Source organism: Haemorhous mexicanus, chromosome 6, assembly GCF_027477595.1.
Source record: "Haemorhous mexicanus isolate bHaeMex1 chromosome 6, bHaeMex1.pri, whole genome shotgun sequence".
Taxonomy (NCBI): Eukaryota; Metazoa; Chordata; class Aves; order Passeriformes; family Fringillidae; genus Haemorhous; species Haemorhous mexicanus.
In genome coordinates this window covers 19,643,324-19,664,194 of record NC_082346.1, presented here as the reverse complement: position 1 = coordinate 19,664,194, position 20,871 = coordinate 19,643,324, and the positions used below count along the sequence as shown (strand labels likewise).

The 20,871-nt window shown below is 44.6% G+C and overlaps 1 protein-coding gene across 1 annotated transcript in view; it reads right to left on the bottom strand.

The window, feature by feature from the left end:
- Positions 1-240: 240 nt before the first annotated feature.
- The window catches only part of MUC6 (mucin 6, oligomeric mucus/gel-forming), a 41,114-nt gene continuing 20,483 nt past the window's right edge, over positions 241-20,871 (bottom strand). The window contains exons 20-39 of the mRNA XM_059849103.1: positions 20,022-20,173; positions 19,108-19,249; positions 18,549-18,659; positions 18,003-18,188; positions 17,360-17,599; positions 16,789-16,945; positions 15,921-16,064; positions 15,344-15,406; positions 12,977-13,147; positions 11,654-11,932; positions 10,970-11,011; positions 10,507-10,740; positions 8,898-9,317; positions 7,941-8,381; positions 7,021-7,446; positions 6,092-6,511; positions 5,173-5,598; positions 4,243-4,662; positions 1,404-1,823; positions 241-910 (exon numbers count right to left, since the gene is read on the bottom strand). Coding sequence (XP_059705086.1) covers positions 264-910; positions 1,404-1,823; positions 4,243-4,662; positions 5,173-5,598; positions 6,092-6,511; positions 7,021-7,446; positions 7,941-8,381; positions 8,898-9,317; positions 10,507-10,740; positions 10,970-11,011; positions 11,654-11,932; positions 12,977-13,147; positions 15,344-15,406; positions 15,921-16,064; positions 16,789-16,945; positions 17,360-17,599; positions 18,003-18,188; positions 18,549-18,659; positions 19,108-19,249; positions 20,022-20,173 — 5,541 coding nt within the window. The 3' untranslated portion in view covers positions 241-263. The remainder of the gene's footprint in view (positions 911-1,403; positions 1,824-4,242; positions 4,663-5,172; positions 5,599-6,091; positions 6,512-7,020; positions 7,447-7,940; positions 8,382-8,897; positions 9,318-10,506; positions 10,741-10,969; positions 11,012-11,653; positions 11,933-12,976; positions 13,148-15,343; positions 15,407-15,920; positions 16,065-16,788; positions 16,946-17,359; positions 17,600-18,002; positions 18,189-18,548; positions 18,660-19,107; positions 19,250-20,021; positions 20,174-20,871) is intronic.

The following is a 20,871-nucleotide window of genomic DNA, read 5'->3' as shown; positions in this document are numbered from 1 at the left end:
GTAACTGTCCTACTCTCCCACTGTACAGCTCAGCATGATATTCTGTGGTATGCAGTGTCTCCTTGGACACTGGCTTTGGCTACGGTCCCTGATGGACTCGTGAACGCTCCATGCCCACTCCCTGGCTGGCAGAAGGAAAAACAGAGAAGGCCCAGGGGCAGAGCTGGCACTCCTGATCAATCACCAAAGCACTTGTGTGCCATCAACAACAGCTGGGAGTCACATCTAAAACACAGTACCAGGAAATCTGTTGGGAATAATAACTAGCTCTGTCCAATGCGGAGACAGTGCACAAGCCCAAGAATAAAATGGGAAACCAAGTAGGTCACTTGCAAAGTAATGGAGAGGTAAGCAGCCACACAAATGCAGAACTGGGATGTGGTTTTTGACAGAAACAGTGGAGGTAGGGAGAATCGGTAAAGTGACAGAAAAAGGAGAGCTGGAAAGAGCAAGAAGAAAAAGGATGGGTAGGAAGGAGCCATACCAGGCTGTGAGGAGCTGAGCCATGTTGAGGACACAGTTGAAAAAGGAGAAGAAGCAGGTGATGGCAGCGTGCTGGTTTTGGCTGTGGTGGGTGCAGAGGACTCTGTGACAGGAGACTCCTTTGTAGCACTGGTTGTTGGGGAAGCAGCCTTGGGCCTCAGGGTTGTGGGTGTGGGCCTGGGGCTGGTGCTGGGAGCTGCTGTGGAGGAGGCTGTGGGAGTGGTGGTGGTGGATGGCAGCCGGGTGCTGAGCGGGCTGCTGGGGGCAGGTGCAGAGCTGGGATGTGGAGAGGCTGTTTCCAGAGGGGCTTCTGTGCTGCTTGGTGAGCTGGCTTCTGTGGAGACAGAGGTCCTGGAGGTGGTGCTGATGGACATGGCGGCCGTGGTCTTGTGCGTGGTCACAGTTGACAGTTTGTGGGTAAAGGCTGCTGGAAGTAAAGCACAGAGCTTTTGAGGATGAGGGCAGTGAAAGTTGAAATGGAGGTGGTCAGAGGCCTCAGATTTAGGATATGCACAATAACAGGAGGGCTGTGTTACACTGAGTATTACATACGAAAAAGGGGGCACTGAGCCTGTGGGTCTTGTCTGAAGCTGTCTGGTTTCTGTCTTAAAAAGGGAGGAAATGGATACAGTGCCTTCCAACAGGCAACATCCCACTACCTATTCCTGGGAGAGGACTCTGTCTGGATATGCATGTGTCCCTTCAGGGAATAGGGAGAGCATAAAGACAGTCCCCTCTGAATCTGGCAGTTCAGGCTGCATGGGAAAGACCAGTGTCCCAGAGTCCTAACTAAGTAAGGCAATGTCACAGTCCCAAAGCTGAAAGAAGGGGAAACGGTGAGCAAAAACTAAAACAACTCTGTTGGCAGCCTCTGTGGCTGGACAGAAAGAATCAAAAATGGAATTCAGACAGGAGCATACCAGGCTGTGAGGAGCTGAGCCATGTTGAGGACACAGTTGATGAGGGAGAAGAAGGAGGTGATGGCAGCATGCTGGTTTTGGCTGTGGTGGGTGCAGAGGACTCTGTGACAGGAGACTCCTTTGTAGCACTGGTTGTTGGGGAAGCAGCCTTGGGACTCAGGGTTGTGGGTGTGGGCCTGGGGCTGGTGCTGGGAGCTGCTGTGGAGGAGGCTGTGGGAGGGGTGGTGGTGGATGGCAGCCGGGTGCTGAGCGGGCTGCTGGGGGCAGGTGCAGAGCTGGGATGTGGAGAGGCTGTTTCCAGAGGCACTTCTGTGGAGACAGAGGTCTTGGAGGTGGTGCTGATGGAGGTGCTGGCTGTGGTCTTCTCTGTGGTCACAGGTGTCACAGCATGTGGCATGGTCAATACTTTATGGGTGAAGGCTGCCAGGAAGAAAGCAGAGGCCTTTAGAGGATGAGGACAAGAAGAAATGGAAATGTGTATATTCAGAAGCCTTAGATTGCTGATGTTAACAAAAACAGGACTGCTGTTCTGTACTGAGTATTCCTGGGAAAAAGGGAACACTTTTACTCTGCTTCCTGTCTACAAGCTGCTGTCTAGATGCTTTCAGAAAAAGGGAGGAAATGGACACAGTGCCTTCCAACAGGCAAGATCCAACTACCTCTTCCTGGAAGAGGACCCTCTGTGAATATGCATGTGTCTGTCCCTTCAAGGAATTGGCAGAGCTTAAGGAAAGACTCCTCTGAGACTGGCAGGCCAGGCCACAGGGCAGAAACCAGCGCCGCAGAACCATAACCAAGTAAGACCATACTACTGTTCCAAATCAGAAAGAAGGGGATGTAGAGCAAAAACTAAAACAACTCTGCAAGCAACCTGTGTGGCTGAAAAGGATAAGTGGAAAAGGGAGAGCAGCAGGAAGCACCAGGATGGGGAGTAGGGAGCCTTACCAGGCTGCGAGGAGCTGAGCCATGTTGAGGACACAGTTGAGGAGGGAGAAGCAGCAGATGATGGCAGCGTGCTGGTTTTGGCTGTGGTGGGTGCAGAGGACTCTGTGACAGGAGACTCCTTTGCAGCACTGGTTGTTGGGGAAGCAGCCTTGGGCCTCAGGGTTGTAGGGGTGGGCCTGGGGCTGGTTCTGGGAGCTACTGTGGAGCAGGCTGTGGAAGTGGTGGTGGTGGATGGCAGCCTGGTGCTGAGCGGGCTGCTGGGGGCAGGTGCAGAGCTGGGATGTGGAGAGGCTGTTTCCAGAGGGGCTTCTGTGCTGCTTGGTGAGCTGGCTTCTGTGGAGACAGAGGTCCTGGAGGTGGTGCTGATGGACATGGCGGCTGTGGTCTTGTGCGTGGTCACAGGTGGCCCCATGTGTGGCACAGTTGACAGTTTGTGGGTAAAGGCTGCTGGAAGTAAAGCACAGAGCTTTTGAGGATGAGGACAGTGAAAGTTGAAATGGAGGTGGTCAGAGGCCTCACATTTAGGACATGAACAAAAACAAGAGGGCTACACTACACTGAGTATTACATACGAAAAAGGGGGCACTGAGTCTGTGGGTCTTGTCTGAAGCTGTCTGGTTTCTGTCTTAAAAAGGGAGGAAATGGATACAGTGCCTTCCAACAGGTAACATCCCACTACCTATTCCTGGGAGAGGATCCTGTCTGGATATGCATGTGTCCCTTCAGGGAACAGGGAGAGTATAAAGACAGTCCCCTCTGAAACTGGCACTTCAGGCTCCATGGGAGAGATCAATGTCACAGAGTCCTACCTAAGTAAGGCCATACCAGCATTCCAGTGCAGAGAGAAAGGTGAATGGTGAGCAAAACCAAAAACAACTCTGTAAGCAGCCTTTGCAACTGGAAACTAAGAAGGGAACTAGAAGAGCTGAGGGAAGTAGCAGGATTGGAAGGATGGAGCCTCACCTGGCTGTGGGGAGCTTAACCATGTTGAGGACACAGTTGATGAGGGAGAAGAAGCAGGTGATGGCAGCGTGCTGGTTTTGGCTGTGGTGGGTGTAGAGGACTCTGTGACAGGAGACTCCTTTGCAGCACTGGTTGTTGGGGAAGCAGCCTTGGGCCTCAGGGTTGTGGGTGTGGGCCTGGGGCTGGTGCTGGGAGCTGCTGTGGAGGAGGCTGTGGGAGGGGTGGCAGTGGATGGCAGCCGGGTGCTGAGCGGGCTGCTGGGGGCAGGTGCGGAGCTGGGATGTGGAGAGGCTGTTTCCAGAGGCACTTCTGTGGAGACAGAGGTCTTGGAGGTGGTGCTGATGGAGGTGCTGGCTGTGGTCTTGTGTGTGGTCACAGGTGGCCCCATGTGTGGCACAGTTGACTGTTCATGGGTGAAGGCTGCCAGGAAGAAAACAGGTCATTTGAGGATGAAGACAAGAGTAGGAAATGGAAGTGGTCAGAGGACTCAGAATGTGGCGAGAATTCAAAATGGAATGCCAATGCTGCACTGAGTATTTATGGGAAAAATGGAAAACTGGGATTGTCAGTCTTCTTCACAAGCCACTGGTTGAGTTCTATGCTAAAAATGGAAGAAATGGTTATAGTACCTTCCAACAGTCAAGATCCCAGAACCTGTTCTCAGAAAAGCACCCTGTCTGGATATGCAAGTCTCCATTTAATAACAAGGAGACCAAAACTCAGTATCTTTTAAGACAGGAATGCTCCATGGGAGAGACAACTGCCCCAGAGCCATATCCAAGTAATATGATACTACTGTTCCAAATCAGAAAGAAGAGGGAATGGGCAGCAAAAACTGAAACAGCTCTGCAAGCAACCTGTGTGGCTGGAAAGGATCAGTGGAAAAGGGAGAGCAGCAGGGAGCACCAGGATGGGTAAGAGAGAGCCTTACCAGGCTGTGAGGAGCTGAGCCATGTTGAGGACACAGTTGAGGAAGGGGAAGAAGGAGGTGATGGCAGCGTGCTGGTTTTGGCTGTGGTGGGTGCAGAGGACTCTGTGACAGGAGACTCCTTTGCAGCACTGGTTGTTGGGGAAGCAGCCTTGGGCCTCAGGGTTGTGGGTGTGGGCCTGGGGCTGGTGCTGGGAGCTGCTGTGGAGGAGGCTGTGGGAGGGGTGGCAGTGGATGGCAGCCGGGTGCTGAGCGGGCTGCTGGGGGCAGGTGCAGAGCTGGGATGTGGAGAGGCTGTTTCCAGAGGCACTTCCGTGGAGACAGAGGTCTTGGAGGTGGTGCTGATGGAGGTGCTGGCTGTGGTCTTGTGTGTGGTCACAGGTGGCCCCATGTGTGGCACAGTTGACTGTTCATGGGTGAAGGCTGCCAGGAAGAAAACAGGTCATTTGAGGATGAAGACAAGAGTAAAAAATAGAAGTGGTCAGAGGACTCAGAATGTGGCGAGAATTCAAAATGGAATGCCAATGCTGCATTGAGTATTTATGGGAAAAATGGAAAACTGGGATTGTCAGTCTTCTTCACAAGCCACTGGTTGAGTTCTATGCTAAAAATGGAAGAAATGGTTATAGTACCTTCCAACAGTCAAGATCCCAGAACCTGTTCTCAGAAGAGCACCCTGTCTGGATATGCATGTCTCAATTTAATAACAAGGAGACCAAAACTCAGTATCTTTTAAGACAGGAACGCTCCATGGGAGAGTCAACTGCCCCAGAGCCATATCCAAGTAATATGATACTACTGTTCCAAAGCAGAAAGAAGGGGAATGGGCAGCAAAATCTGAAAGAGCTCTGCAAGCAAACTGTGTGGCTGAAAAGGATAAACGGAAAAGGGAGAGCAGCAGGAAGCACCAGGATGGATAGTAAGGAGCCTTACCAGGCTGTGAGGAGCTGAGCCATGTTGAGGACACAGTTGAGGAGGGAGAGGAGGCAGGTGATGGCAGCGTGCTGGTTTTGGCTGTGGTGGGTGCAGAGGACTCTGTGACAGGAGACTCCTTTGCAGCACTGGTTGTTGGGGAAGCAGCCTTGGGCCTCAGGGTTGTAGGGGTGGGCCTGGGGCTGGTGCTGGGAGCTGCTGTGGAGGAGGCTGTGGGAGTGGTGGTGGTGGATGGCAGCCTGGTGCTGAGCGGGCTGCTGGGGGCAGGTGCAGAGCTGGGATGTGGAGAGGCTGTTTCCAGAGGGGCTTCTGTGCTGCTTGGTGAGCTGGCTTCTGTGGAGACAGAGGTCCTGGAGGTGGTGCTGATGGACATGGCGGCCGTGGTCTTGTGGGTGGTCACAGTTGACAGTTTGTGGGTAAAGGCTGCTGGAAGTAAAGCACAGAGCTTTTGAGGATGAGGGCAGTGAAAGTTGAAATGGAGGTGGTCAGAGGCCTCACATTTAGGACATGAACAATAACAGGAGGGCTGTGTTACACTGAGTATTACATACGAAAAAGGGGGCACTGAGCCTGTGGGTCTTGTCTGAAGCTGTCTGGTTTCTGTCTTAAAAAGGGAGGAAATGGATACAGTGCCTTCCAACAGGCAACATCCCACTACCTATTCCTGGGAGAGGACTCTGTCTGGATATGCATGTGTCCCTTCAGGGAATAGGGAGAGCATAAAGACAGTCCCCTCTGAATCTGGCAGTTCAGGCTGCATGGGAAAGACCAGTGTCCCAGAGTCCTAACTAAGTAAGGCAATGTCACAGTCCCAAAGCTGAAAGAAGGGGAAACGGTGAGCAAAAACTAAAACAACTCTGTTGGCAGCCTCTGTGGCTGGACAGAAAGAATCAAAAATGGAATTCAGACAGGAGCATACCAGGCTGTGAGGAGCTGAGCCATGTTGAGGACACAGTTGAGGAAGGGGAAGAAGGAGGTGATGGCAGCGTGCTGGTTTTGGCTGTGGTGGGTGTAGAGGACTCTGTGACAGGAGACTCCTTTGCAGCACTGGTTGTTGGGGAAGCAGCCCTGGGCCTCAGGGTTGTGGGTGTGGGCCTGGGGCTGGTGCTGGGAGCTGCTGTGGAGGAGGCTGTGGGAGGGGTGGCAGTGGATGGCAGCCGGGTGCTGAGCGGGCTGCTGGGGGCAGGTGCAGAGCTGGGATGTGGAGAGGCTGTTTCCAGAGGGGCTTCTGTGGAGACAGAGGTCTTGGAGGTGGTGCTGATGGAGGTGCTGGCTGTGGTCTTGTGTGTGGTCACAGGTGGCCCCATGTGTGGCACAGTTGACTGTTCATGGGTGAAGGCTGCCAGGAAGAAAACAGGTCATTTGAGGATGAAGACAAGAGTAGGAAATGGAAGTGCTCAGAGGACTCAGAATGTGGCGAGAATTCAAAATGGAATGCCAATGCTTCATTGAGTATTTATGGGAAAAATGGAAAACTGGGATTGTCAGTGTTCATCAAGCCACTGGTTGAGTTCTATGCTAAAAATGGAAGAAATGGTTATAGTACCTTCCAACAGTCAAGATCCCAGAACCTGTTCTGAGAAGAGCACCCTGTCTGGATATGCACGTCTCCATTTAATAACAAGGAGACAAAAACTCAGTATCTTTTAAGAATGGAACGCTCCATGGGAGAGTCAACTGCCCCAGAGCCATATCCAAGTAATATGATACTACTGTTCCAAATCAGAAAGAAGGGGGAATGGGCAGCAAAATCTGAAACAGCTCTGCAAGCAAACTGTGTGGCTGGAAAGGATGAGTGGAAAAGGGAGAGCAGCAGGGAGCACCAGGATGGGGAGTAGGGAGCCTTACCAGGCTGTGAGGAGCTGAGCCATGTTGAGGACACAGTTGAGGAAGGGGAAGAAGGAGGTGATGGCAGCGTGCTGGTTTTGGCTGTGGTGGGTGCAGAGGACTCTGTGACAGGAGACTCCTTTGCAGCACTGGTTGTTGGGGAAGCAGCCTTGGGACTCAGGGTTGTGGGTGTGGGCCTGGGGCTGGTTCTGGGAGCTGCTGTGGAGGAGGCTGTGGGAGTGGTGGTGGTGGATGGCAGCCGGGTGCTGAGCGGGCTGCTGGGGGCAGGTGCAGAGCTGGGATGTGGAGAGGCTGTTTCCAGAGGGGCTTCTGTGCTGCTTGGTGAGCTGGCTTCTGTGGAGACAGAGGTCCTGGAGGTGGTGCTGATGGACATGGCGGCCGTGGTCTTGTGGGTGGTCACAGTTGACAGTTTGTGGGTAAAGGCTGCTGGAAGTAAAGCACAGAGCTTTTGAGGATGAGGACAGTGAAAGTTGAAATGGAGGTGGTCAGAGGCCTCACATTTAGGACATGAACAATAACAGGAGGGCTGTGTTACACTGAGTATTACATACGAAAAAGGGGGCACTGAGCCTGTGGGTCTTGTCTGAAGCTGTCTGGTTTCTGTCTTAAAAAGGGAGGAAATGGATACAGTGCCTTCCAACAGGCAACATCCCACTACCTATTCCTGGGAGAGGACTCTGTCTGGATATGCATGTGTCCCTTCAGGGAATAGGGAGAGCATAAAGACAGTCCCCTCTGAATCTGGCAGTTCAGGCTGCATGGGAAAGACCAGTGTCCTAAAGTCCTAACTAAGTAAGGCAATGTCACAGTCCCAAAGCTGAAAGAAGGGGAAAACAGTGAGCTAAAACTAAAACAACTCTGTTGGCAGCCTCTGTGGCTGGACAGAAAGAATCAAAAATGGAATTCAGACAGGAGCATACCAGGCTGTGAGGAGCTGAGCCATGTTGAGGACACAGTTGATGTGGGAGAAGAAGCAGGTGATGGCAGCGTGCTGGTTTTGGCTGTGGTGGGTGTAGAGGACTCTGTGACAGGAGACTCCTTTGCAGCACTGGTTGTTGGAGAAGCAGCCTTGGGCCTCAGGGTTGTGGGTGTGGGCCTGAGGCTGGTACTGGGAGCTGCTGTGGAGGAGGCTGTGGGAGGGGTGGTGGCAGTGGATGGCAGCCGGGTGCTGAGCGGGCTGCTGGGGGCAGGTGCAGAGCTGGGATGTGGAGATTCCAGAGGCACTTCAGTGCTGCTTGGTGATGTGCTCCCTGTGGAGACAGAAGTCTTGGAGGTTGTGCTGATGGAGGTGCTGGCCGTGGTCTTGTGCGTGGTCACAGGTGGCCCCATGTGTGGTCCTGTTGACAGTTCGTGGGTAAAGGCTGCCAGGAGGGAAGTAGAGGTTATTTGTGGATGAGGGTAGAAGGGGAAAGCAAATGTGGTCACTGTAGCCCCCGACTGGGAGTATGAACATCAGCAACTTCAGCCTACTGGACTGAGTATTTATCAGATTGAGTGAGGTGGGACCAAGGGCTCTGCCCTATACCTGCCCTCTTTTTTTTTCCCAGAAAAAGGGCAGAAAATGACAATCTACTTTCCAACAGGAACGATGCCTCTTCCTCTTTCTGGAAGCAGACCCTGTGTGGATATGCAGGTCTCCCAAGGAGTAGGATCACGTCAAACTTTGCCCACTTCAGAATTGACATGGTGGGCAATGTGGGAGTGACTGGAGTCCCAGGGCAATACCAAATGACAACCACATTACACTGCTGATTCAAAAAGAAGTGGGAATGGAGGCCAAATTTAAAAAAATATGCCAGTGATCTGCACTGGTTGAAATGAAAAAGAGAAAAGGGAGAGCAGGCAGAAGCAGCAGATCAGGTGAGAGAGAGCCTTACCTGGCTGTGAGGAGCTGAGCCATGTTGAGGACACAGTTGAGGAGGGAGAGGAGGCAGGTGATGGCAGCGTGCTGGTTTTGGCTGTGGTGGGTGTAGAGGACTCTGTGACAGGAGACTCCTTTGCAGCACTGGTTGTTGGGGAAGCAGCCTTGGGCCTCAGGGTTGTGGGTGTGGGCCTGGGGCTGGTGCTGGGAGCTGCTGTGGAGGAGGCTGTGGGAGGGGTGGCAGTGGATGGTAGCCGGGTGCTGAGCGGGCTGCTGGGGGCAGGTGCGGAGCTGGGATGTGGAGAGGCTGTTTCCAGAGGCACTTCTGTGGAGACAGAGGTCTTGGAGGTGGTGCTGATGGAGGTGCTGGCTGTGGTCTTGTGTGTGGTCACAGGTGGCCCCATGTGTGGTACAGTTGACTGTCCATGGCTAAAGGCTGCCAGGAGGGAAGCACAGATCAATTTTATGTTGCTGGCTTATGGGAAGTTGGGTGATGTTGACTCTTCTCTTTTGGAGGTTTTGTGCTCAGTTATGAGCATGGATGGGAGACCTAGTTCCCACTAAATCTGGTTGATTTTGGCTTTTTTTTTTTTTTCAGGTAATAAAGGTGTCTATTATCTTAAATATGTTCCGTCCTCTCCTGCTTCTCTTTCATAAGTGCTTGTTGTTGACTATTTTGAAGGTTGACCTGTAGTAATTTATCTCATCTCCTTCTTCCTGGAACAGTAGAGTTGGGAAGAAGTATCACTTGTTTACTGGTAGTTTAAAACTGGCTTGCTGCAGACTTCTCTGAGTGGGATCTATGGGAGGGCCATGGCTACTGAAGGGATATGGATACATTGGCCAGGGATGACTCTTATGTCTTTCATGACCAGAGCACTCACCTGTTACTACTTTAGTAGTTGGTATCTTAGCTCTGGTTGGCTCCCTTGCTACAAAGAAAGGGGTGAGAGAAAAGAATGATTGAGTCTTGGGAAGGATTCTAGACAAAGCATGTTGTGGCATCTCCCCAAAGGAGGATCAACACTTAGACAAATCTGGCACGTGGGTCTAAGTGTACACTCAACTCCAGGCTAAAATTCTTTCACTTTCTTGCCCACCCTCCAGTGGTGACTCTTGCACTCAGGGTCAGCATTGGTCCACGAGGATATATTTGTTGAATAGCATTTTTCATGGATGTACCAGGGCCTTGGCATCCTTTGGCTGGAGATGATGCCTTGGGTTACGCCTCTCACTCAAAACTGTCCTGAGCTGTAAATTTGAGATGTGTTTCCAGTTTCCCTGCCTTTTGTTCACCCCTGCCCCACTGTGCATTCACAGGGCAGCACTGTAAGAAGAGAGAGGTGTTTTAGCTTGTATCTGGTAGCTATAGGGCAGGAACTCATGGATGCCTGCACCCTCAATAGAGATCTGTGCGCCAAAGCCCTGAATTTGCAGGGAGAAGGATACAGTCAGGGTCATGTGTGGGTCAGGCCCAGGACCTGCAGGTGGTTCCATGGCAATAGCAGGGGGAATTGAGAATGAGTACCAAAACTGAAGCCTTTGTGGGATGTGCTGCTTAGAAGAGAAGGGTGCGAGCTGGAAGAAACAGGCAGAGCAGTAAGAAGGGCAGGAGGGAGCCTTACCAGGATTTGATGTTCCCAGCTGGGTTGAGGAGAAGGAAGAAGTAGATGAGGCTGAAGTGACAGGCAAAGAGCTGGAGCTTGGAAATGTCCTTGTCAGTGGAACTTCTGGGCTGGTGGCAGGGCTGGTCTCTCTTGGGACAGAGGTGCTGCTGGTGGATGTGGCAGGGGTAGTCTGTGTCTGTGTCATGAGGTGCTGCACAGGCTGTATCAATGTTGTTCTTAAGCGGGTGACAACTGCACAGAAAAAAGCACAAGTTCATAGAGGGTGGGTCTGAAGGGTGCCTCTGACAATTTGACATTCCCTGCCTTTTTCTGAAGCTCCTGAGGAAAGAAGAGCCTTGTGAGGATGCACATGTTTCCCCTCCCAAGTATTCCAAACAGGGCAAGACCATCATTTGGAAAAGCTGAGGTAAGTGAAGCAGAGTCTTAGGCCAAGGGCATCTCTCTAGTCCCTTTTACTCACCTTCTGGGTAGTGCAGAGTGGTTGCTTCGGTTCCCTCACTCTCTGCCGTGAAAGAATGAATATTAGTAATGGTTGGGAGCTGGTAAGGTTCCTAGAGGAAGCTGTAATTGCTTGCACAAGAAGACCCAGATAAAAGCACCCCAACAGTACTTTGTGGGAGAAACCCGGATTTGGGAAAGAGTGTACAGCTGCCCTCCCACTACAGCAGGCTTCCCACCACACATTGTCCCAGTCTGTCAGTTGCTAATGCAGCAATTCATGTTGTCAAACAGCCTCAGAGGAGACCGTCCTTGTTTGTATATTGAGTGTCAGACATTCAAAAAGGTTAATATTTTTGGGGAGAGTATTTCTTACAATGATATATATAGGGGTAGGGGGAATATATATTCTGTGGTCTGTGAGTTTTCAAGAACTTGCTTTGAGGCATAGAGAGAGTTTGTCTAAATGTGGAAGAAGTGTTGGAAGATAAATATTAGCTTTAACATCATATTTGGAGGTCAGATGCTTGCTCCATTGGCAAGATAAATTTCCATTTTAATCACAATTCTTGTCCATGTCCTTTCCTTTCTGTTAGAAATGTTAAGAGCACTAGTAAGAATGCTTGGCTTTTTTTATAAGGAGTACATTGACATATGCCTTTTGAGTGATGGCTTCACCTGACAGATGTAAGAAAGTGCTGTTTACCTGCTGTTGTTAGTTTAGGCTGGCTGAAAGTTGTTCTCTGAGTTGTGGTTTGAGTAGGTATTGAGGAGGTTGCCGTTTCCCTTTTGGTGGTGGTCTTGAAGGGTGGTGAGGTGACCTCTACTTGTTCTGTCTCAGTTGAAGCAGTGGTTGATGAGGCAGAGGGTGATGAGGGAACAGACTTCGGTGTAGTGGCCATGGTTCTTTTCACTGAGGTAGTTATGGAAGGGGTAGTGATGGTTGTAGTCATGTTTGGTGTGGTAAAAATTGATGTTGTATGTTCTTTTGGAATAAAAGTAAAAGTATAATGTGAGTAACCAATTAATAGAAAAATTATAAAGAAGATATTAGTATTTTAAAGATAATTTTTTATTTTTCAAATATTTTCAGTATGACTGTTGTATTCATGTTTTCATACTCTTACCAAATATTTCTGAGCTTGTATTTGTTTTCTATTGTCTCATGTCTTTGTTCTCATTTTCTGTATTTTTCTGTCTTAGATTTGTTTAATACGTTAGCTTTGTTGTCACCTTGGCTAAAGTCCATATGGGCTTTGTCCATTGGCTTTTATTATGTTCCAAGTCAGCCACACTTGCAGCTTTATGCAATTAGTATTGAAAAGCTAAATAACATCATACTATAGACTGTCCTTGCCTGAGTGCACAAATCATCTATCAAAATGTCAGCTTTTGTGTGTTTTGACTCCTTTGGGACCTATTTTTACCTCTGCTTTCCCTGACAGCCATGGTCCAAGATGGTTTATTAGCTGAAATGCATGTTGGTATGAGGCTAAATGAGGCTCCACAAGCCACAGAATCAGAAAGTAATTTATGCTGGCAGAGTCATCCTCCAGAAAACAGCACTTTAGAAGCCTAGACAAAGATGCTACACTGATACCTGTGTGACTCTACTTTGGGGCATGCTTACATTATTCAGAGTCAATAGACTGGGTGCTCCTTGAACTCCATAAATGAACCAGTGGAAAAGAGGCTGAAGCTGAGCTAATAAACCCAACTGGAGGTGGGCTTGCTCACTGCTTATAGAACTTCTAATTGTCTTTCTCAGATGACTCAGTTTTTGGTTGCATTTTTAACCTAATGCCTATATCCTATATCTTTTTATGCACTTTCAATCTACACTTCTGAAATTTTCTGGTTTACAAACTCCTTTCTGGAAGCCTGCTTTGCCTGTTTTATTATTTGGAGTCTAATGCTTGGATGTTGTGTGAATTTGAAATGCATTCCTAGGAATGGTATCTCAATGATGTACAGAAGTTTAGAACAAGTTTATAATAATTTATTTTAGACAATAACACTAAAAACCTACCAGTAGTTGACTTTATTGTGACAAGAGGTTGTGAGGGTGAAGTTCTTGGAACTGTAATTTTTGCAGTTATTGTTGGATTTGTAGTCTGAGGTGATACAGTTGTTGCAGAAGAAGTAGAAGGTACTGTTGGAAGTGTGCTTGTGGTAGAGCTTCTTGTTACTTTAGGCTGCACTGTTGTTACTAAGAGAAAAAATTAAAAGATGAGAAATAGTCCTCAATAATCTACTGATAACATATCTAAATTAATGGAATTTTTCTAAAGTAAAACAAATGGTTTTTATAGCTAGTAGCAGTAGCTACTATTAAAACCCATTATCTTTCAGATTAAACCTTGAAGAGCTGTTATCCATTGCTTCCTTTGCTATTATGTCCAGTAAATACATTAAATAGGTATTCTTGGAGATGCTTTATACGTTTTTCTTCACTTTAAAGTGAATTTGGCAGAAACATTTGTTCATATCAGCAGAGAAGGAACAATATTCCAATCCTATGTCAAATAGTATCCATGATTTTATTATTCATCCAACCCACAGTATAAAGTTTTCCAATATCATCTGTCTTGAGGGAAATTAATGGAATTTCTAACAAATTTAAGATCAAGATATATAGATTCCTTTCCTGTATCAGGCTATAAGGATTTGGTATAGTCAGTCACACATTTCCATCAAGCCTTTTTTCAATTGCTGAAGTGTTGTATGGCCAGTCCCTGGTAAGATTTGGCATAAAATTATGTGAGATCCTTTTTATCATAGAATCATAGAATAACTTGGGTTGGCTTAGACCATTAAGGACAATCTAAGCCACTCCCTCTGCAACAAGCAGAGATGTGTTCAACTAGATCATGTTGCTCAAATGCCTCTCCAGCCTTAACTGAATGCTTCCAGGTAAGAGGATTCAACAGTCTCTCCAGGCAACATCTTCCAGTGTTTTACCAGCCTCATCACAAACAATTTCTTCCTTACATCTAGTCTGAATTGACTCTCTTCTGATTTAAAACCATTACCCCTTGTCCCATCAGAATAGGCCCTACTTAAAAAAGTCTATCTTCACCTTTCTTATAAGCCCCATTCTAGTACTGAAAAGCCACAAAGAAGTCTCCATAGACCTTTCTCCTCCCCATGCTGAACAACCCCACATCTGAGCCTTTGCTCACAGGAGAGGTGTTCCAGCCCTCTGGTCATTTTTGTGGCCTTCCTCTGTCTTTCTTGAATTAAAGACTGCAGAGCTGAACAGAGCATTCCAGGTGGGCTCTCATCAGAGCAGAGGGGCACAGTGCCCTCTCTTGCCCTGCTGGCTATGAAGCTTTTGATGCAGCCCAGGATATTATGGTACCAGGGTATTTTTCATAATTTCACCTTATGCATATGAAACTGATAATGCTGCTGTATCACACAGAAAAGGACATTATTGATTTCATAAACACTTATCAGGACATAATATCAGTGTGTAAGTTACACAGTTGGTCAACTGTGTAAACTAACCTGGTGAAGATGAAGATGGTTTGGGTGTGGTGGTAACGTTTACTTGTCCTGTTACATAAAGGCAAAACAGGTTATATTTGTGAATAAAAACACATTAAAGGTTATATTTGTGAATAAAAACACATTAAAGTATCACAGATGAGGTAAATCTCACTGGATTGTATTCCAAGAACTGTGCTAATTACTGAGCTATTCCTGAAAGTATTTAATCTTACATATTTCAGTGGTCAAATTCACATCAAAGGACTTAATTACAAAGAAATCAATACATCTCATTATTATAATGAACACTAGTAAGTTTTTCCTATCTTTGTTACGATTTTTATGGCTAAGAGCACCTCAGTTTTCAGGGATAGTGAAACATGGTTTTGCATGTAAGGGAGATCACTAGCTGAGCTGAGATCCTGGTTACCCAAGACAGAATTTTATAATGAGAATTTTGTTCTTAAGGTTTTTTTACATCTGCATGAAAATCCAAACTGTCCAGCTAGAGTCTATCCAAAACCTTATTTATTAAGATAGGTTTTCATGGAAATAAACCATATGGTAATAAACCTCAAGTTAATTAAAAAAAAATCTAGAAAGATATTTATTTAAATGAGTCCAATAGCTAAATCTGCTTTTCTGCTATATGTTTCCCTTTTTTTCCTGTGAAATGTGTTGAATACCTCTGAGACTCACAGCTCCGCTGGGCATCTGCCTCACACAGGTTAGAACACCAATACTATATTTTACAAGCAGTATAGTAGTGGGTTTATTTTGAAAGGAAGTTGTGTTTAGATGAACACTCATTTATGGAGAGATACTAGAAAAATATCTTCTCTGAGTCTGTGCAAAAGTTGTAGTATGGTTTTCAAGTTACTGTGGAGAAAGAAATGCTGCTTACCACATGGCATGCACCTTTCTTCTTCATGGTCAAAGTATTCATCATGAGAGCAGTTGTAACAGCCTGAAGAAAGGGGAAGAGAAGTTTGTTTTACATTTCTCAGAGAAAGGCATTTAATTTACACTATTTATAATTGAATATTTCTGTTATTAAAGAATAGTATCAAGTTCAACATCATCTATTCAGCTAAGTATTTCCAATGTTATCCTCAGAAGGAGGTTTTGTCTGTCTAGGAATTTGTTTAGTTTCTTCAGCTATATCCATTTGTTAAATAAACATATTAATTTCTCTCTCCATGTTTTCTTCCTTAAGTACAGTGCATTCTTTTTGATTTGGTGCAAGTCAGAATTTCTCTTCCAGACAGGCTGAGCTTGATATAAAGCTGAATATATTACATCTACTGAATTGATTATGTATTTAAAACACTACTAGTAAGGGAAATATCAGCAAAACTTCTTTAAAAATAACATCAATTAGATTATCATTATTTAACTGCGGCATGACTGATGAAAAAAAAAAACAGCACTGAAAACAATTATGTTACTGTTTCCTGGTTTACAGTAGTCGAGGTTATTACCTTCAATATTGACATATTTGTAGTCTCGATTTGGACAGTTACAAGGCCTGTAGTGCCAGGTGCATTTGTCATCGTTGTAGCCATGGGAAAAAGCATCATCAATTCCTTTTCTTTTATGAGAATTGTAATACTCACAATAGACAGCTAAAGAAAGGACAAGCAAGAGAAAAGATTTTTCTTTTTCAAATTAATGGCATGATACTTCTGAAGTACTAGAAGGAAGACAAAATTAATTAACAGTTGGAATAAAAAAACCTTCACTGCAGTGATTAGCTTCTGATGTAAATATATATTTTAATTCATGGAAGTCAATTTCTCTTTTGCAAGTACAGTATGCTGACATTTCCACAACTTTTCATACACAATATATTGAAATGTGGAAAAAAATCCATCAAAAATGACAACTCTAACACTGATTTATAGCATGTTCATCCTCTTTTTCCTTTGTATTTGCTGTTTTGGAACACCTTGATATCATTTTCCTGTTTTACAGTGTTCCAGCCAACACAGCTGTCTACATTCTATTAACATCCACACAGAAATTTATTTAATCATAGTTCGAATGAAACATTTTTTTTACAATTTCATGCTTTCTTTGCTGGCAAACTCACAGTGCACTATACACTGCAGAAGAAACAATCTGCTTTCTGTGAGCATAATATTTTCTCTCTCATTATTCCTTGGTAAAAAGAGCTAAAATATTTTGGTAAAGTACAATTTCAAAACCCAGGTGACTCAGGTTAACTCTTTGCCCAAAGACCAAACACAAACTTTGAGGTAGTTATTATAAGTTTCCTATGTTGCCAAATGAATATACTGACAATAAAAATCTCTTAAACCTCTTTAAGGAGAGCTTAAGGAAACTCACGACAGAACTCGGGGGTCCTCCAGTCAATGCAGATGCCTTTTTCCAAGCATGCCATGGCATAGACTGCGATGGCATCACACATGCACTGACAGTCCCCTCCAATGTCACACCCACAGGAGTCTCGGACACAGGCCTCGTAGTAGGGCATCCGATTCACCTGCATGGCAAAAGGAAGGGATTCATTTTCATTTTTCATTACTCTATGTGTATGCGTAGCCACTGCAGCATTATCCACGTTTCTCACTGGTTTTCATCACCTGAAAATGCATTGATCAATATCAGGCATCACCAACAGACTGACTAATTCCTGATTCTTAAGTCTTCATTCTTTTTTCACTCTTGTAGTTTCAAGAAACCAATTAATAGCATACTTAGAATTTGTGTTCATGAAAGGGCTGGTGAAGTACAAATTAAAAAAAAAGAAAATTAACATAAATATGAGCCATAAACATTTTTATATGTATTTTATTGAAATATTTTGCCAAACAGAAAATCACCTGTTGGAGCATGAGCATTTGGAAGAATATGGATTATGCCTATAAATAAATAAAAAGAGCAAATAAATTCTTACCTTATTGTGACAGGCAGAAAAAACATGACTGTTGATGATGGAACATGTCTTTTCTGCCCATGCTTTACGATAAGGGTTCTTGCTACAGGGGTCCACTACAAAGTACACATCCCCACAGAGAGGATTCTCTTTCCAGGAGTTGACAAATTCCAGCTCATTTGATGCCACATACTTGCTTCGAGTTTCAAAGTCGTCCTTCATGTTGCCATTATAGTTACCACACAAACCACAGATCGTTTCCTAGATTCAATGAAAGCACCAATATCAATTCAGCAGGTCACAATTCTCACCTTTCCTTTTGGTCACTGACTGTTTCCGGTGCTTTAGGAGTGAATGTCATCTACAAATACTCTCTCATAACACACTTGTGCATGGATATCTCCTCTAAACTGCAAACTGTCACCACATTCAAATGTGCAGTTACATAAATTACAAACACTTAGCTCAAAAATTTCCTGAATGCAGTACAGAAATCCCTTAAGTTAGCCTCTTGTGAAGATCTCTGCTGTTCTGGAGATAATGATAAAAATGAAATGCTGGTAGCATTTCTGGAAAATGTTTGTCATCACAGAGATTCAAGGCAACCATGATCAAATGCTCAATTTGAATGGAGGGACACTTAAAGGAAATTATTCTGCAATACCTGCGTTTCTCTCGAGATCTTGATGAAGAAGTTCATGTGCTTATTCCAAATAAGGGTCATGTTGTATTTTCCTGGGATAATGATATCAAACATCAGGTGAAGGGCATTCTTTTTCACTTTGTATCTTATACCAGGATTTTCCCCAGAAATAGCAAAGGTTTCATCTCTCAGTATGATTGTCAGATTCTGGAAGAAAATTTATCTGAAAGTTACAACTTATCAAGTTTCAGTATTTTCCTTGCTGAAGTTCAGCTGCTGTGATACTGCAGCAGGAAAACATTATTTTTTGATTGAGCAATTCACTGCAGAGTAAACTTCACAATTTCCTGGCTAGACAAGATTCTTGGAGAATGAAACACAACATGAGAATTAAAAAAACCCAAACAAAAAGCTACTGCACTTCCTACTAAAACTAAGGCTCTATGTTTAGCACATAATTTCACTTACAAGACCTTTCTCTTAGGATACAGCTGAAGCTTCTAAAAAGTGAAGAAAACCTGGTCTTAAAATCTATTCAGCTGGATAATGGCAGAAAGAAGAGCTTACCCCCAGGTAAATGCTGATGGACCTGGAGCACGTAACTCCTGATTTCCCACAGATGACATTCTCAGTAACAATTTTGAAAGAGGAAACGGGTCTGTTAACACTGCAGCCATCCTAAAAAAAACCCCAAAACAAACCACAAGAAGCATAAAGGCTCAACAGACTGTGCCTGAAGTCTTCCAACTTAAAACATAAAAGTAGAAGAAAAGACAGGATGCTTAAAATGCCATAAGTAATTCTGTTTTTGGAGGTGATGACCTCTGCTTTGCTGGTCAAACTGATGTAACGTTCCTAAGATATCTATCTGGTACAGAATACAATGACTATTTAAACATTTTTTTTTTTAATCTAAAATTGGTTATAATTGCATAAAAATTATGGGTTTTTAGAAGTAAAATATTTTCATTCTAAGCATTGAAATAAACATATAGAAACTCAGTAAGTGGTTATAAAGATTCAAGGTTCTGTATCGTTTATTGATGCATGCTAGCACATTTTTATTAGTCTCTTAAATCCAGCTATTTCTTGATGGTACTGCATTAACCAGAAAGAAGCAGGTTACCATAGCTAATATGTATTCACAGTTGCCATCAAACACAAAACGCTGTCCATCAAAGGTGGTGATGTGGCCTTCTCCATACAGATTACAGGTGGAGGAACACCTTGTTTTCTGAACACATTTCCATTTGCCTTTTGTGCAAGTGCTGGGAGTGAGAACAGAAACCACACTCAGATTTCAAAGAAATGCCATCTTCACCTGCTTATTTTTATATAGATTCACTTTTATTGATAACATATTCAATTAATTGACTTATGTACACTAAGGCCAAGTTACAGTTAATATAAGAACCAGAATTAATATTTATGGACTGCCTAGAAAATGAATTAATAATAAAGAAGAAATCTTTTTGTACTTTTGTACTTTTTGTATTTTTGTACTTTTTCATGAAAGAAATAGTATATGAAACCCATTTATTTTTGCGCTTAACGAGATCAGAAGTCACTGCTCTGTGTAGTTTGGGGAGTGTTTTGTTTGGTTTTTTTAAATAATCAATTAGTAACTGGAAAGGGAATAAAGTACTTTGAGAATGCTGCTAAAGAGATGGGAATCTTTTTTGGGGTAATTGCTTTTATGCACAGAAAAGAAGAAAAATTTTGCCCTCATAATTTACTTAAGTGGATTGTTAATAATACTTGACTTTATATCATTTACAGTCACAGGCCCTACTGATGACTTTATTCCTGAACATACATCAGGCAGAAATTATCCCTGAAACTGGTACAATGACTCTTATCTATACATATATTATCAAATGTTAAGCTTCTCTCTCTTGTTAATCCCTGTACTGTGTCATGGTATTTCTCCCTTTCAGGTGTTGCCATTTCCTACTCTCCAGTCAGTTAAACACTTATTTTATGTGACTGTACGCTTCAGTGAAACAGAGGATCTGCAATGGAAAACCCTGTGATTCTTACCAGATCTCACATTCTGTGTGGATTTGTTCACCTCTTCTATAAGCAAGGCCACCATATTCACATGGACACTCCTCAGCTGGCACACACCTGCCATCGAGATTTTCATAGAGGCCATCAGCACAGACACAGCCTGATTCACACTTTGTGGGTATCTGGGAAAGGCCAACAGATTGCAAAGCAAAAAACAGAATATAATGTGAGATGCATTTTATCCTGGATGTGAATGGTGTCAAGGGTGAACCTGTGCTAAATTCTGTTAGGGCTTGATTTTAGTTCTGTGCTGTTCCTCGTATTAATATACTGTCAGTTGAACTAGTTTCACTGAAGCTGTAACACATACTTGTGGTCTGAGATACTAAACATACCTGAAGACTCTGAAAGATATATCTTCCATCACTACCAGTCTTTCAGAAACAGTACAACAGAGTATTCTTCATATCAAGGAAGCTTATTACTATTCTTCCAATTAGTCTGTTTCCTTAATATAAGAAAACCCTATCATCAGGACAGCCCAGATCTTCACCTAGCCCAGGTCTCCTGCATTCTGTGACCAACAGCAGCTAAGAGTTGAGAAAAAACAGAACAGGAAGCATAAACCCCGTATTTCCATTGACATGGAGTCACAGCTTATGGCGTACCTGAGCCAGAGATTATAGCCATGTAGTTAAGATCCCTCAATGGATTTTTATTCTAATAGAATTTCATTCATTAATCAATGCAATGAATTTCTTTAATCACTTCTTAAATATATGTGCAATTTTTGTGTCCACAGCCTGATATTTAACTGCATTATGTAAGAAAAAATAATTCCTTTAATTTCACTACAAGCAATGTAGTCTAGTTCTAAGTA